This window comes from Salvelinus fontinalis, chromosome 1, assembly GCF_029448725.1.
Source record: "Salvelinus fontinalis isolate EN_2023a chromosome 1, ASM2944872v1, whole genome shotgun sequence".
Classification (NCBI taxonomy): Eukaryota; Metazoa; Chordata; class Actinopteri; order Salmoniformes; family Salmonidae; genus Salvelinus; species Salvelinus fontinalis.
This window is the reverse complement of record NC_074665.1, coordinates 45,881,156-45,898,305: the sequence shown is the minus strand read 5'-3', so window position 1 is coordinate 45,898,305 and position 17,150 is coordinate 45,881,156. Positions and strand designations below refer to the sequence as shown.

General features: G+C 43.2%; 1 protein-coding gene across 1 annotated transcript; it reads right to left on the bottom strand.

The window, feature by feature from the left end:
- Positions 1-1,439: 1,439 nt before the first annotated feature.
- On the bottom strand, positions 1,440-8,896 carry LOC129855682 (heparan sulfate glucosamine 3-O-sulfotransferase 2-like). The gene is made up of 2 exons (XM_055923604.1): positions 7,838-8,896; positions 1,440-3,274 (listed from the first exon to the last, which is right to left on the bottom strand). Exons 1-2 carry the CDS (start codon positions 8,356-8,358, stop codon positions 2,656-2,658), a joined length of 1,140 nt encoding a protein of 379 aa, XP_055779579.1. The 5' UTR covers positions 8,359-8,896; the 3' UTR covers positions 1,440-2,655.
- Positions 8,897-17,150: the final 8,254 nt, after the last annotated feature.

The window sequence follows — 17,150 nt, the reverse complement described above, 5'->3', positions numbered from 1 at the left end:
CATGCATCCAAAACCAAACTTCTTCAATACAATCATGTGACGAGTGGGATCCAAGTGGTCCCCAAATCAATTTGACAACCTGCCACAACTAGGCGCTCCCTCCTTTGTCTTTGAAAAGCTATTGGAATTCCGTACCCAACAAGGATATTCCATCACTATTAAACACAACTCAACAATTTGTGCAAATTCTATGATGGCAAAGAGTCATAAATAATAAGAAAGCTATTTATTCACGGAATTCACGAAAAACGGACAATCAAAAATCTAACTTCTATAGTCTGATGAGCTGAAGTGATTTGTCCAAATGGACTGTGTAGCTGTGATGGTACGGCCACACACTTCCCTTTTCAATTGTGACGCCAACCTTTTGATTTAGAGGAGATTGACGTGAGTAAGATCGTAAAAGGCAAGAGAAAAAAAAGTGTGTATGGGTTACCTTGGGAAAAGGGCGAAATGTCTAAATTCAAACAGAAGTGAGGCCACTGTATTCGAGGTGACCTTCACTGACAGAGGAGGGCTCATAAAGTATTGATCTGATTTGATCTGGCGGAGATTGGGGGATTATATATATTATATTTGTTAAGTTATTTTTTTTATTGAAACATGAAAAGAGACCTCACATCATCAAAAGCAGAAGTCAAGTGTTAAATGTTACATCATTCTTATCCATGAAATGAAACTGGTTAATTGCTCATTTAGTCCACAGCTAAAATCATAAACAAATGATTGGGAAATATTAATGCTTTTGTGCTATAGCTTTGCTGTACACTGTAAAATCTTTCCTGTTGTTTTTACGGTAACTTAGAGGTTATTTACTTACATTATGTTACTATACCGTATGTCACGGTATCCAATACTGTTACTGTAATCTTTTACCATTGTTTTATGGTAACTTACAGACAACTGGCTGCCTGTAAGTTACTGTAAAACAACAGTACAGTGCATTACTGTAATATGTTTTACGGTAATTGTAATGAATCAATTAATGAATAGATGAATTATTTAAATTCATTGAGGGGAGATGGGGTTTGTATTTTACAGTATTTTACCATAATTGCATGGGCTTGGTGCAAGCAGGTTGGCTGCTAGGTAATGTGTTTGCATATTACAGCATATCAATGAATGGCAGTTCGGAAATCTTTGTTAAGGCCTCTAGAAGTGTAAGTGCACTTTTAGAGTCGTTAACAAATGCTTCCAAACTGTCAGTGACTACAGGGCAAAAGAGACCAAAGCACATGGTAAATACACAACCATTAAAGGTTTGAGACTAGTTGCCATTCCAATAGGTCCCCTATACACATTTAATTGTTGGGGCACTACTATCAGTGAAATTGGTGTAGCACTCTCACTAACGGGTGGCCAAATGCAGCTTCTTACAAGGCACGCTTCAAAATATATCAATGAGCCAGAAAAAAACAATACCACGCAACCACTAGTGGTCAAAAGGCTTTTGGTGCACCAAAAGTACGGTACTGTATTCTCTGTGGTGGAATTACAGTAACACTCGAAATACAGCAATTCTTTCCCTGCCCAAAACATTTTCTCACAATGCACCATAATTTACAGTCTGCTGCTGTATAATGCTTCACAGTATTTTACTCTTGATAAATGTACATATTTACCACATGAATCAATTGTTTTCATTACAGTGTAATAGTAGGTGTACATCATTTAGTAAATCATATACATTTAGTACACATCTTGTTTTATAGGGTCACTCCAGAACCTCAATGCTGTGTGCTTACAGTAGTGTACTGTTAAAGCAAAGTTTCTTTGTAATTTACAGTATCATTTACTGTTTACGCCTAAAATCACCATTCATGGCAATTTACTGTAAATAATGAATATGGTACTTTACTGTTAGTTTTATTGTACAATACTGTCAAAACAGCAAGAATGTTTTTCAGTGTATACATGAATCGACAGAGGCTTCCCAGCTCCCACTTCAGATTTAGTTCAAGCCCAGAGTGCTATTTATCTTTTACAATAATATCCCTCTCTGAAGATGATGCTCACATTTTCCATGGTCTCAGTTGAGATTAGTGAGGGGAGTTACATCTATCCCATGACATTTGCTCATTTTATACATTAGTCGGCAACAGAGGAAAGCTAGTCAGCAGGAAATGGCCAGGAGATTTTCAAAACTTTAGCGGACACTTATCTAAAGCGACTAACAGGACAGAGCAATCGGAAAGTATTTAGACCCCTTCACTTTTTCACATTTTGTTACATTACAGCCTTATTCTAAAATGGATTAAACGATTTTTTCCCCTCATCAATCTACACAGTGTACCCCATAATGACAAAGCAAAAAACTACTATTTTACAATTTTGCTAATTTATAAAAAACATTTAAATATAAATATCACATTTACATAAGTATTCAGATCCTTTACTCAGTACTTATGGTCATTGTCCTGTTGGAAGGGGTCTGAATACTTTCCGAACGCACTGTACATATTTTTTTTAAATATGTGTATGTGATCCCTTCGAGACTTGGACCCACGACTTTAGCTAGAGCCACACTATTATCAACAGCCAAACAGGAGGTCCATCGAACCACACCAAAAAAACATTTAAACTGTGCATACATTCATGGATGACATCTTGTCTCTCCTTGTGCCACTTGTAAACTGCGGACCTCCCCACAAATCTCTATTCCCATCTAAAATCATGACCCACCATTTCGTAAAACTTGACATTGTATGGCCTGTAGAAGTCCCGTAGCTGCTCGATAGTGTCGTGATCTATCTGAATGTGGGTTCTACCTTTAGACTTGCCCAGGCAGCGGGGTGAGCTGCTGCTCTCTGGTTTCTTCAGGCAGGGGAAGCCTTTGGTCCTGTTGAAGTAGAAATGTTTGTCCGTGACGATGCGTTTCAGACCCAGGAAGTCCTGCACCCGTGCCAGTTCTCCAGCCGGGTCCGTGATGAGCCGTTCCCCGTTGACGAAGTGGATCTGGGACAGGGGGAAGTAGCGGAGCCAGTTTTCCAGGTGCAGAGCGTACATGCCGATGCGGATGGCGTTCCAAGACGTGTCAACCAATCCTAAACTCTGGTTCTGGAAGGCCAGAACCTGGAAGCTGGGAAGGTCAGGTGTCTTGGAAAGGGTCTGCGTGTAGTCAGAGATGACCCGGGTGACAGGGTCGCGCACCACCACGATCAGCTTGGTGTCCCGGGACATGGCGGAGATCCGGCGAGGTGTCTCCCTTGTTACAAAGTAGCTGGGCGTCTTCTCCATGGTGATCTGGCTCTCCATAGTCCGTGGCATCAGGCATCTGAATGAGGAGGAAGAGACAGACAATTAATACATGATTAAGAAGAATGGGTCAGCAATGCCATTAAAAAAAAAAAAAAAAAAATATATATATATATATATATATATATATATATATATACACACACACAGTGCATTCGGAAAGTAGTCGGACCCCTTGACTTTTTCCACATATTATTACGTTACAGCCTTATACTAAAATGGTAAATAGTTTTTTTCCCTCATCAATCTACACACAATACCCCGTAATGACAAAGCAAAATCAAGTTTTAAGAAATTGTTGCTAATTTATAAAAAAAATAAAATAATAATATCTAATATACATAAGTATTCAGAACCTTTACTCAGCGCTTTGTTGAAGCACATTTGGCAGCGATTACAGCCATGAGTCGTCTTCGGTATGACGCTACAAGCTTGGCACACCTGTATTTGGGTATTTTCTCCCATTCTTCTCTGCAGATCCACTCAAGCTCTGTCTCGTTGAATAGGGAGTGTCACTGCACAGCCATTTTCAGGTCTCTCCAGAGATGTTTGATTGGGTTCACATTCGGGCTATGGCTGGGCCACTCGAGGACATTCAGAGACTTGTTCCGAAGCCACTCCTGCGTTGTCTTAGCTGTGTGCTTAGGGTCGTTATCCTGTTGGAAGGTGAACCTTCGCCCCAGTCTGAGGTCCTGAGCGCTCTGGAGCAGGTTTTCATCAAGGATCTCTCTGTACTTTGCTCTGGTCATCTTCCCCTCAATCTTGACTAGTCTCTGCTGCTGAAAAACATCCCCACAGCATGATGCTTCTACCACCATGCTTCACCGTAGGGATTGGGCCAGGTTTCCTCCAGACGTGACACTTGGCATTCAGGACAAAGAGTTCAATCTTGGTTTCATCAGACCAGAGAATCTTGTTTCTCATGGTCTGAGAGTCCTTTAGGTGCATTTTGGCAAACTCCAAGCGGGCTGTCGTGTGCCTTTTACTGTGGAGTGGCTTCTGTCTGGCCACTCTACAGTAAACACCTGATTGGTGGAGTGCTGCAGAGATGGTTGTCCTTCTGGAAGGTTCTCCCATCTCCACAGAGGAAGTCTGGAGCTCTGTCAGTGACCATCAGGTTCTTGGTCATTTCCCTAACCAAGGCCCTTCTCCCCAGATTGCTCAGGTTGGCTGGGAGGCCAGCTCTAGGAAGAGTCTTGGTGGTTCCAAATTTCTTCCATTTAAGAATTATGGAGGCCAGTGTGTTCTTGGGGACCTTCAATGCTGCAGAAATGTTTTGGTACCATTCCCCAGATCTGTGCCTCGACACAATCGCGTCTCAGAGCTCTACGGACAATTCCTTAGACTTCAAGGCTTGGTTTTTGCTCTGACATGCACTCTCAACTGTTGGTGCTTATATAGACAGGTGTGTGCCTTTCCAAATCATGTTCAATCAATTGAATTTACCACAGGTGGACTCCAATCAAGTTGTAGAAACATCTCAAGGATGATCAATCAAAAAAGGATGCACCTGAGCTCAATTTCGAGTCTCATAACAAATGGTCTGAATACTTATGTAAATAAGGTATTTCTGTTTTTGTTTTTCATAAATTTGCCTAGAAGGCCAGCATCCTGGAGTTGACTTTTCACTGTTGACATTGAGACTGGTGTTTTGCAGTTACTATTTAGTGAAGCTGCCAGTTGAGCACTTGTGAGGTGTCTGTTTCTCAAACTAGACACTCTAATGTATTAGTCCTCTTCCTCAGTTGTGCACCGGGGCCTCCCATTCCTATTTCTATTCTGGTTAGGGCCAGTTTGCGCTGTTCTGTGAAGGGAGTAGTACACAGCGTTTTGCGAGGCCTTCAGTTTCTTGGCAATTTATTGCATGGAATAGCCTTCATTTCTCAGAACAAGAATATATTGATGAGTTTCAGAAGAAAGTTCTTTGTTTCTGGCCATTTTGAGCCTGTAATCGAACCCAGAAATGCTGATGCTCCAGATACTCAACTAGGCTAAAGAAGGCCTTTTTCATTGCTTCTTTAAGCAGCACAACAGTTTTCAGATGTGCAAATCATATTATCAAAAGGTTTTCTAATGATCAATTAGCCTTTTAAAATGATAAACTTGGATTAGCTAACACAACGCGCCTTTTGAACACAGGAGTGATGGTTGCTGATAATGGGCCTCTGTTCGCCTATGTAAATATTCCATTAAAATCATCCATTTCCAGCTACAATAGCCATTTACAATAATAACAATGTCTACACTGTATTTATGATCAATTTGATGTTATTTTAATTGGCAAAGAATTTGCTGTTCATTAAAAAACAAAGAAATTTCTAAGTGACCCCAAACCTTTGAACGGTTGTGTGTGTGTGTGTGTGTGTGTGTGTGTGTGTGTGTGTGTGTGTGTGTGTGTGTGTGTGTGTGTATAAACTCAGCAAAAAAGAAACATCCTCTTACTGTCAATTATGTTTATTTTTTAATTTTTTATTATTATTTTTTTTTATTTTTTAAATGTTATCCCCTTTTCTCCCCAATTTTCGTGGTATCCAATCGCTAGTAATTACTATCTTGTCTCATCGCTACAACTCCCGTACGGGCTCGGGAGAGACGAAGGTCGAAAGCCATGCGTCCTCCGAGGCACAACCCAACCAAGCCGCACTGCTTCTTTAACACAGCGCGCCTCCAACCCGGAAGCCAGCCGCACCAATGTGTCGGAGGAACCACCGTGCACCTGGCCCCCTTGGTTAGCACGCACTGCGCCCAGCCCGCCACAGGAGTCGCTGGAGCGCGTTGAGACAAGGAAATCCCTACCGGCCAAACCCTCCCTAACCCGGACGACGCTAGCCCAATTGTGCGTCGCCCCACGGACCTCCCGGTCGCGGCCGGCTGCGACAGAGCTTGGGGGCGAACCCAGAGACTCCGGTGGCGCAGTTAGTACTGCGATGCAGTGCCCTAGACCACTGCGCCACCCGGGAGGCCAACTATGTTTATTTTCAGCAAACTTAAACACGAATCCGACCACCACCCCTGGTGAGATAAAACCGTGGCTCGTCAGTGAAGAACACATTTTGCCAGTCCTGTCTGGTTCAGCAACGGTGAGTGTGTGCCCATAGGCGACGTTGTTGCCGGTGATGTCTGGTGAGGACCTGCCTTACAACAGGCCTACAAGCCCTCAGTCCAGCCTCTCTCAGCCTATTGCGGACAGTCTGAGCACTGATGGAGGGATTGTGCGCTCAACACATGATCCTGAAAAAGGGACGCTTCTTTTTTTGCTGAGTTTATATATATATATATATTATTGTCACATCCATTGGATAGGTGCAGTGAAATGTGTTGTTGATCCTATACCTATAGTATATTTAGTAATTGTATACTAACTTAGTATCAGTACGTTATGGCCATAGACATCAAGGGAGGTCCAATCTGGCTATGGGCCTGTTTCCAGTGAAACAAAAAAACAATATGGACACTTTACCAATGTCACAGAAGGTAGTTGCCACAAGAGACTTGTATGGGAAAGATCTCTCTCTGTCTTTCTCATATACTGTAACTAGCTCAGTCCCAGGTTCAGCGGTAATAAATCACCTGTGAGATGTAATGTAGATTGGACAGAGGAAAATGACTCTCTGGGTCATAACTGGGTCAAACAAGTAGGCCACCGAAACTTTTGGTTGTTTTCTGTCAGGTACACCGATTTATTTTTGGTCACTTCAAGTTCTAAAACTCCCTCGAAACGCGTGCATAGCTCTGTCTGATTTAATTGAAATGAAATGGTATCCTATTCGTTGATAAGAAGAAAACAGTTGCAGACAATGGCTAAAAAAAACAGATGCAATGAATCAGCAGCTTGTAGCCTACTGTTGACAAATAGACACATCATGGATCAATCTTCTGAAGACACGTTCTTGAAAAAGAAAGCATCTTTATTTGGAACGTAATAGCCACTGATGCTCAAGGTCGTTTTTTGATGGATGACAAAAACATCTGAGTTGATGTGGCACAACATTTCTTCCAATTACTGTCATCCTCCACTGACCACTGTCAACATGACTGTCAACATGACATGGAACTGTTGTTTGAACGTGTTTCTCTGACATTGCCTTTGAACAGATGGACAGGTCAGAGGAGGCTATATTCTCCAGGCTACACACTAGTCATGTAATTCAATGATTCAACGCTCCTCTCCACTGATGATTGCATTGTCTCGTTCAACAGACAGACTAGTAGGCTACAATTAATTATTATGGCAAAAAACTAAGCGAGAGGAGGGATGTAAACTAACCATAAGATAGAGGAGGGGGAGATGTGAGGGGAAATTATTAGGTTAATGGGTTTCAGGGGAATGACAATAAATTACAGCGAGATTAATAGACATTTTGGTATTGAGCCTTCCACAAGGCTCCTGTTCACTAAATGTACCTTTTTACAAAATGCCCATTTACAAAAATCAGGACTAATTACCAAGAGCTAATTTAGTTTAAAAATCCAATGCATGATGAATTCGCGCGCAACACAGCTGTTGGCATGACGGTTGGCTTCCGTTAATGAGCTCCCTAGGTCGACACCTGTGCAGGTGTAAAATTAGTTATTGTTTTACCTGTACCAGTCTAGTCCACGGTCATAGTTCCTGTCGAAAAAATGCGTTTCTGTGCCGACCGCTCGTACGTCCGGATGGATTCTTATAAACTCCAAGACAGCTCTTGTGCCGCCCTTTTTAACACCGACAATGATGGCATTTGGCAACTTCTTATTCCCGAATTTCCCACTGCCCATGTTGTTAGTGGTAGGACGGTCTGATGTGTTATTCCGAACTGTGTTGAGATTAACCGAGGCGTTGCTTTGGTTCGCTTCATGGAGAGATATTTCCCTTGTCCCTCCCGCGTTCAATGGCAAAGTGCAGTAAGGAGATTTTTGCTGAAGTTTTTTGCCTCCATCACTCCTGAGGCGCAGGCAGTTCTGCGTTGGATCACTTGGTTTTTGCATGATAGCATCAGAAGAAAATAAGAGACAGTAGCATATATATGATAGTGATAGAGATAGGGAAAATATGCAGATGCATGTCCTGGTATGCCTATATGAAGACGGCGCAACTCGGCTATAGAGGAGAATGCATGCCATATCTCCATGGATTTAGATGGTGCATGTTTTTTTTGATTGATTATTTACTTGTTATCTGCGTTGTCGTTAAAAGAGTGAAGACAAAACGTAGCCTATATCCACGGGCATATAAACCCATTACGCAGCTCTGACTAATATCTCAATTCCCCCCAAACTGCCCTGTGAACAGTTTAAGTGGTGGCTAAAAGCCCACCTTACAAATAGCAATCAGGGTATTCCATTCAAGCTTGTTTCAGATATCCGAATTATTCCAATGTTGCGCACATTACTTCACTTCATCCTGGATCGAACCACCAAAATCACTCAGGTGTGTGTTTGCGTCAGGAAATAGTAGCCTACGGTAGTATGTTGTACTTCTTCACTTAGTTAAAAAACTCCTCCTTTCCGATATGAAATCTTGAACACATCCTATTGTAAAATCATTGTATTTCTTATTAGGGCACTAGCTCGAAAAGCTGGGAGCGTGCGGCGCAGTTCTCTCCGTTCCGTCTACTTCACAAGACTGCCAGTGCCAATACAAGAGAAAAATATACATTATTAAAGGTGCGCCTGACGTCAGATTTCTTTTTTTGGAGAAAAAATCTGTAGGTTCCTTTAGCCTACCCAAATCTTAAAACTGACGCAAGTGCATCCTTCATCTTCTTCACGACACCTTGGTTTATCATAATATTTGAATTGTGCCATAGGCTTCCATTGATTTATTGCTGCTTGTCCACTGTAATGTATTAGAATATGTCTTGTATTTGGTCATCAGACCTGCTGAACCAATGCTTATGCCAGCCATATAAAACGGTGTCTAGAAGGGTTCATCTTTGACTATAGCATATCTATCATTATATAAATGTTATGACAACAATTACGAGCCTACATGTCATTCATAAATGATATACTGATAATAAATACTGAGTATACAAAACATTAGGAACAGCTTCCTAATGTTGAGATCGACCCCCTTTTGCCCTCCGAACATTCTCAATTTGTTGGGCTGTGGACTGCAAGGTGTCGAAAGCGTTCCACAGGGATACTGGCCCATGTTGGGCTCCTGAGTGGTGCAGCGGTCTAACATGCTGACCAGACCGGACACGTCGCGAGCGAGCGTAGCAAAATAAATTTAGAAATCCATGTTATTCAATTATTGCACCCACACTGCTCGCTAAAGGGCTAAAATAGAAGTAATTTCAATTTCTGACGCAGATCGCGCTGAAACTCCTGCCTCTCCCATCTCCTCATTGGTTTATAGAAGCAGGTACCTACGTGCCATCTCCTCATTGGTATTACCCACGTGGGTGATTGAAAGACCAACTGTGTTGTCGGTTGTCGTGGTAATACAATGAAAGTTTAGATGCAATCACCATATAAGTTCAAAGATGAAAAATTTTAGAAGGAGGAGAGATGACTAGAAACGATTCGATTGGCCGTTTTATGTGTGGATTAATTGTCGGAGTAGAGGTCCTTGTGCATTTCAGGTAAAATAACAACTCAATGTTTATATCCCAGGACAAATTAGCTAGCAACAGCAAGCTAGCTAAATAGGACAAATTAACGCTAGCTAGCAAGTGCATGCTAACTAGCTAAATTGCCATACATGTTTAATGCTTTTCGACCTGTCCCCAAATTAATGTCATTGGTTCAGAGTTTATTTTGATATTTGAATCTGCGTGTCGTGATCTCGTTTGGTGTGGGGGGGGGAAATACATTTATGCACGATAGCGCACGCGCGCAGACGGTTTGGGTTCCGTGTAAGGCACTGCATCTTAGTGCTAAAGGCTTCACTACAGACCCTGGTTCGATTCCAGGCTATTTCACAACCGGCCGTGATTGGCAGTGCCATACGGCGGCGCACAATTGGCCCAGCGTCATCCGGGTTACGGTTTGGCCGGGGTAGGCCGTCATTGTAAATAAGAATTTGTTCTTAACTGACTTGCCTAGTTAAATAAAAAAATGTTGAGTCCAATGCTTCCCACAGTTGTTTCAAGTTGGCTGGATGTGCTTTGGGTGGTGGACCATTGTTGATACACACAGCAAACTGTTGAGAGTGAAAAATCCAGCAGAATTGCAGTTCTTGACACACTCAAACCGGCGTGCCTGGCACCTACTACCAAACCCCTTTCAAAGGCACTTAAATATTTTGTCTTGCCCATTCACCCCTTAAATGGCACACATTTTTTTTCACCTTTATTTAACCAGGTAGGCAAGTTGAGAACAAGTTCTCATTTACAATTGCGACCTGGCCAAGATAATACACAATACATACACAATCCATGTCTGAATTGTCTCAATGCTTAAAAATCATTCTTTAACCTGTCTCCTCCCCTTCATCTATGCTGATTGAAGTGAATTTAACAGGTGACGTCAATAATACTATATATATATATATATATATATTTTTTTTTTGTACTGGCCCCCTGTGTGACAACACCCCTTCAAATTCGGGTGTGGATATTTCAGCCATGCAATGTCAATAGACAAACATTGGCAGTAGAATGGCCCAAACGGAAGAGCTCAGTGACTTTCAACGTGGCACGTCATAGGATGCCACCTTTCCAACATGTCAGTTCATAACATTTCTGTCCTGCTAGAGCTGCCCCGGTCAACTGTAAGTGCTGTTATTGTGAAGTGGAAACATCTAGGAGTGACAAAAGCCTAGCCATAAAGTGGTAGGCCACACAAGCTCACAGAACGGGACAGCTGAGTACTGAAGCGCGAAGCACGTAAAAATCATCTGTGCACTCACTACCGAGATCCAAACTGCCTCTGGAAGCAACATCAGCACAATAACTGTTCATCGGGAGTTTCATGAAATGGGTTTCCATGGCCGAGCAGCCGCACACAAGCCTAAGATCACAATCACTATAATGGTATGGGGCTGTTTTTCATAGTTCGGAAATAGTAGTAGTTTGGAAATCTTCATGCTATACCATACAATGACATTCTAGACAATTCTGTGTATTCCAACTTTGTGGCAACAGTTTGGGGAAGGCCCTTTCCTGTTTCAGCATGACAATACTCCCATGCACAAAGCGAGGTCCATATAGAAATGATTTCTCCAGATTGGTGTGGAAGCACTTGACTAGCCTGCACAGAGCTACACTGACCTCAACCCCATCGAACACCTTTGGGATAAATTGGAATGGCGAATGCAAGCCAGGCGTCATCGCCAAACATCAGTGCCTGACCTCACTAATGCTCTTGTGGCTGAGTAGAAGCAAGTCCCCGCAGCAATGTTCCAACATCTAGTGGAAAGCCTTCCCAGAAGAGTGGAGGCTGTTGTAGCAGCAAAGGGGGGACTGACTCCATACTAATGACCATGATTTTTGTAATGAGATGTTCGACGAGCTGGTGTCCACATAGTTTTGGTCATGTAGTGTATATATTCAATGAACAAAAATATGAACACAACGTGTAAATTGTTGGTCCATGCAATGTGTAAATTGTTGGTCTCTCAGATTTTGTTCACAAATTGGTTTACATCCCTGTTAGTGAGCACTTCTTATTTGCCAAGATAATCCATCCACCTGACAGGTGTGGCATATCAAGAAGCTGATTAACAAGCATGATCATTACACAGGTGCACCTTATGAAGGGGACAATAAAAGGTCACTATAAAATGTGCAGTTTTGTCACAGAACACAATGTCACAGAAAAATTGGGCAGTACGTCCAACAGGCCTCACAGACCACATGTATAGTGTCGTGCAAGCGAGCGGTTTGCCGACGTCAACATTGTGAACAGAGTGCCCCATGGTGGCGGTGGGGTTATGGTATGGGCAGCCATAAGTTACGGATAACAAACACAATTAAATTGTATCGATGGCAATTTGAATGCAAAGAGAGAGCTTGACGAGATCCTGAGGCCCATTGACGTGCCCTTCATCCACCACCATCACATCATGTTTCAGTATGATACGGCATCATGTACGCAATTCCTGGAAGCTGAAAATGTCCCAGTTCTTCCATGGCCTGCATACTCACAAGACATGTCACCGATTGAGCATGTTTGGGATGCTCTGGATCGACGTGTACGACAGCCAATATCCAGCAACTTCACACAGCCAGTAAAGACGATTGGGACATTCCACAGGCCACAATCAACAGTCTGATCAACTCTATGCGAAAGAGATGTGTCGCACTGCATGACGCAAATGGTGGTCACACCAGTCACTGAATGGTTTCAGATCCACGCCCCTACTTAAAAAAAATAAGGTATCTGTGACCAACAGATGCATATCTGTATTCCCAGTCATGTGAAATCCATAGAGTAGTGCCTAATGAATTTACTTCAGTTGACTGATTTTCTTATATGAACTGTAACTTTGAAATTGTTGTATGTTGCCTTTTATATTTTTGTTTAGTGTATACTTAAACTCAGCAAAAAAAGAAACGTTTCTTTTTTCAGGACCCTGTCTTTCAAAGATCATTTGTAAAAATCCAAATAACTTCACAGATCTTCATTGTAAAGCGTTTAAACACTGTTTCCCATGCTTGTTCAATGAACCATAAACAATTAATGAACATGCTCCTGTGGAACGGTCGTTAAGACATTAACAGCTTACAGACGGTAGGCAATTAAGGTCACAGTTAGGACACAAAAAAAACGTAGGATTTAGGACACTAAAGAGGCCTTTCTACTGACTCTGAAAATCACCAAAAGAAAGATGCCCAGGGTCCCTGCTCATCTGCGTGAACGTGCCTTAGGCATGCTGCAAGGAAGCATGAGGACTGCAGATGTGGCCAGGGCGATAAATTGCAATGTCCGTACTGTGAGACGCCTAAGACGGCGCTACAGGGATACAGGACGGACAGCTGATCGTCCTCGCAGTGGCAGACCACGTGTAACAACACATGCACAGGATTGGTACATCCGAACTTCACACCTGCGGGACAGGTACAGGATGGCAACAACAACTGCCCGAGTTACACCAGGAGCGCACAATCCCTCCATCAGTGCTCAGACTGTCAGCCATAGGCTGAGAGAGGCTGGATTGAGGGCTTGTAGGCCTGTTGTAAGGCAGGTCCTCACCAGACATCACCGGCAACAACGTCGCCTATGGGCACAAACCCACCGTCGCTGGACCAGACAGGACTGGCAAAAAGCTCTTCACTGACGAGTCGCGGCTTTGTCTCTCCATGGGTGGTGGTCGGATTTGCGTTTATCGTCGAAGGAATAAGCGTTACACCAAGGCCTGTATTCTGGAGCAGGATCGATTTGGAGGTGGAGGGTCCGTCATGGTCTGGGGCGGTGTGTCACAGCATCATCGGACTGAGCTTGTTGTCATTGCAGGCAATCCCAACGCTGTGCGTTACAGGGAAGACATCCTCCTCCCTCATGTGGTACTCTTCCTGCAGGCTCATCCTGACATGGCCCTCCAGCATGACAATGCCACCAGTCATACTGCTCATTCTGTGCGTGATTTCCTGCAAGACTGGAATGTCAGTGTTCTGCCATGGCCAGCGAAGAGCCAGGATCTCAATCATTGAGCATGTCTGGGACCTGTTGGATCGGAGGATGAGGGCTAGGGCCATTCCCCCCAGAAATGTCCGGGAACTTGCAGGTGCCTTGGTGGAAGAGTGGGGTAACATCTCACAGCAAGAACTGGCAAATCTGGTGCAGTCCATTAAGAGGAGATGCACTGCCGCTGGTGGCCACACCAGATACTGACTGTTACTTTTGACCCCCCCCCCCTTTGTTCAGGGACACATTATACCATTTCTGTTAGTCACATGTCTGTGGAACTTGTTCAGTTTATGTCTCAGATGTTGAATATTGTTGTGTTCATACAAATATTTACACATGTTAAGTTTGCTGAAAATAAACGCAGTTGACAGTGAGAGGACGTTTATTTTTTTGCTGAGTGAATATAGTGTGTGTGTGTGTGTGTGTGTGTGTGTGTGTGTGTGTGTGTGTGTGTGTGTGTGTGTGTGTGTGTGTGTGTGTGTGTGTGTGTGTGTACATGTGGCTGTTACACGTGTGTTTGTCCTTGTGATGGGTATGGATCAGTGTGTCAGTCTGTGAAGTGACCTCACCCACACATTGTTACCAGACATCCCTCTGGAGGTTAGTGAGTGGGGGACACCAGATCCACATCATCCACATCCTTGTCAGTCTTACCCCCAGATGACTGATACATACAGCCAGATAAGAAACCATAGGAGAAAAGGAAATGATCAGGGGAGAGCTGCTCCAGAGCAGGGAGGAGTTGAGGTGTCAACTGTGCTCCCGTGGGTGTCCACGCCGGCCCAATCTCAGTGCTCTTTGATTAAAGAGTGATTTATAGGCCTGGTCGGAGAGGCTCGCTCAGCAATCCGTCTCCTGAATGAGTTTTTCTCCCAGGCAGAGGCGGGTAAATCATACCCTTGGCGCGAGAAGCCTGGCTGGACAGTGTCAGCATGGCGATACGGGCTGGTGATTAAATGTTATAATCACCGCTGCTGAGCGTGCACTGTGTTGTGTCACAACTGCCCATTTATCAGACTAACAGTTAGCCTGGGGGGCAGCGTCTATCTGATTACCCACTCCTAAATCTGATCAGACACTCAGCACATATAAATACACTGACGCAATGTTTACATTATAGATATGCTGAACTATGACTATTCTATCAATCTACTTTATCAATATATTTATATTTATAGTCTGAGGATTCATTTCACATCACCTCGCACGTTTATCATACTAAGGTCAGCCTGGAGACAGTATCTGATCACTCCACCAAATCTGATCAGACACTTAGCCCTTAAATACCCTGACAAAATATGATTGTATTATAAAAATGTTGATTCTTTGAATTTGTATTTAAAGGGGTTTCGTATAATGAGTCAATCAAATGAACTATTGAAGTAAGTCTTTGAAGATGAATACCTAAATTAAGTTAAATAGAAAACGTACAATTTGACTTTACAAATATTGCAATCTCAGGGGTGTAGAGCAGTTTGTCTAGTGGTGTCTGGCTGATCCTAGTTCAGACTGAATGGTTTTGTAATTGAATTTCTGCCTGTGATCCAAATGAGAACGGTATCTGTTGATAATTGTCCCTATAGGCTGCTGCTTTATTTGTCATTGTAGAAGAGTCTAAAGCTGCCACAGAGCTACTCTGGTCCTCGGAGTGTTATGCACTATTTGCAAGTGGAATGAGGCCTACTCATAAGACCTTGTGTGACAGGGTAAGATCCTTAGTTTCCCAGGGGACCCTAATTAGTGGTGAATATGTAAAAGGGATTAAAATAACCCTTTAGGCCTTTGTGAGAGCTTTGTCCTGAAGCGGTTATGGCTAGAAGGGATCCAGCTTTTGTCAAGTAAACGTCAAAAGTTGAAAGTTTTTACATTTTAGCTAACCCTTACCCTTTTCATAACCTTAACCTAACTCCCCTAACCTGCTACGTTAATTCTCCTAACCTGCTACATAAGTTCTCCTAACCTGCTACGTACAGTGCCATCGGAAATATTCAGACCCCTTGACTTTTTCCCCAAAAAATGTTACAGCCTTATTCTAAAATATATTAAATAAAATGTTTTCCTCATCAAGCTACACAAAATACCCCATAATGACAAAGTGAAAACAGGTTTTTAGAAATATTTGCAAATGTATTGATGTATTGTAACAGATACCTTATTTACATAAGTATTCAAACCCTTTGCTATGAGACTTGAAATTGAGCTCAGGTGCATCCTGTTTCCATTGATCATCCTTAAGCTGTTTCTACAACTTGATTGGAGTCCACCTGTGGTAAATTCAATTGATTGGATATGATTTGGAAAGGCACACACCTGTCTATATAAGGTCCCACAGTTGACAGTGCATGTCAGAGCAAAAACCAAGTCATGAGGTCGAAGGAATTGTCCGTAGAGATCCAAGACAGGATTGTGTCGAGGTACAGATCTGGGGAAGAGTACTAAAAACTGTCTGCACCACTGAAGGTCCTCAAGAACACAGTGGCCTCCATCATTCTTAAATGGAAGAAGTTTGGAAACACAGACTCTTCCTAGAGCTGGCCGCCCGGCCAAACTGAGCAATCGGGGGAGCAGGCCTTGGTCAGAGAGGAGATCAAGAACCCGATGGTCACTCTGAGCTCCAGAGTTCCTCTGTGGAGATGGTTGTCCTTCTGGAAGGTTCTCCCATCTCCGTTGCACTCAACCAATAAGGCCTTTATGGTAGAGTGGTCAGACAGAAGCCATTACTCAGTAAAAGGTACATGAAAGCCTGCTTGGAGTTTGCCAAAAGGCACCTAAAGGACGCTCCGACCATGAGAAACAAGATTCTCTGGTCTGATTAAACCAAGATTGAACTCTTTGGCTTGAATGTCACGTCTGGAGGAAACCTGGCACCATCCCTACGGTGAAGCATGGTGGTGGCAGCATCATGCTGTTGGGACGTTTTTCAGCAGCAGGGATTGGGAGACTAGTCAGGATCGAGAGAAAGATGAACGGAGCAAAGTGCAGAGAGATCCTTGATGAAAACCTGCTCCAGAGTGCTCAGGACCTCAGTATGGGCCGAAGGCTCACCTTCCAACAGGACAACGACCCTAAGCACACAGCCAAGACAACGTAGGAATGGCTTCGGGACAAGTCTCTGAATGTCCTTAAGTGGCCCAACCAGAGCCCAGACTTGAACCTGATCAAGTATCTCTGGAGAGACCTGAAAATAGCTGTGCTTGAGAGGATCTGCAGAGAAGAATGGGAGAATCTTCCTAAATACAGGTGTGCCAAGCTGGTATTATCATACCTAAGAAAACTCAAGGCTGTAATCGCTGCGAAAAGGTGCTTCAACAAAGTACTGAGTAAAGGGATGGATTTGG